The following is a 490-nucleotide window of genomic DNA, read 5'->3' as shown; positions in this document are numbered from 1 at the left end:
CGAGGGAGAGCCGTGCCGGAGGCCCGGGTCCGAGGTCCGAAGGCGCGCGATTCGCCCGACTCTGCTGGGTACCCAGGATCTAGAAATGGGCATCGTGCCTCTTCTCCCCATCACTACCCCTCGCTCCCCCTCCGCGACCCCTGCCTGGCTACAAACACTGGATTCTTTCCCTTTCGGGAGACTGCGACCCTGCTCCTTCCGAAGGACGCGCGCGCCCTGGCCTCCGCTCCGCCTCCCCGGGGCAGAGCCCGGCTGCGCCCGGGTGCCTCCTCGCGTGCGCCAAGGCGGTCGCCCGCGAACACTCACTTGAGGAGCAGCTGGTCGTGCTCGGCCTTGCACTTGCCCAGCTCGATCTGCAGCTTGGCGCGCTCGCGGGCCGTGTCGTCGAGCGCGCGGCGCGCGTCGGCCAGCTCGGTCTCGTAGAGCGCCTTGAGGCCGGTGAGCTCGCGGCCGCGCACCTCCTCGCGCTCCGTCACCTGCAGCTGCAGCG

At 70.8% G+C, this 490-nt stretch overlaps 1 protein-coding gene across 1 annotated transcript in view; it reads right to left on the bottom strand.

The window, feature by feature from the left end:
- The window catches only part of LMNB1 (lamin B1), a 66888-nt gene that overhangs the window by 59887 nt on the left and 6511 nt on the right, over positions 1–490 (bottom strand). Inside the window, exon 4 of the mRNA XM_021717496.1 lies at positions 307–490. Within this exon, the coding sequence (XP_021573171.1) occupies positions 307–490 (184 nt within the window). The remainder of the gene's footprint in view (positions 1–306) is intronic.

This window comes from Carlito syrichta, unplaced genomic scaffold (assembly GCF_000164805.1).
Source record: "Carlito syrichta isolate Samal-C Ts95f unplaced genomic scaffold, Tarsius_syrichta-2.0.1 Scaffold309791, whole genome shotgun sequence".
In the NCBI taxonomy this organism is placed as follows: domain Eukaryota; kingdom Metazoa; phylum Chordata; class Mammalia; order Primates; family Tarsiidae; genus Carlito; species Carlito syrichta.
The sequence above is the reverse complement of the archived record's forward strand: the minus strand, read 5'-3'. Positions and strand labels throughout refer to the sequence as shown.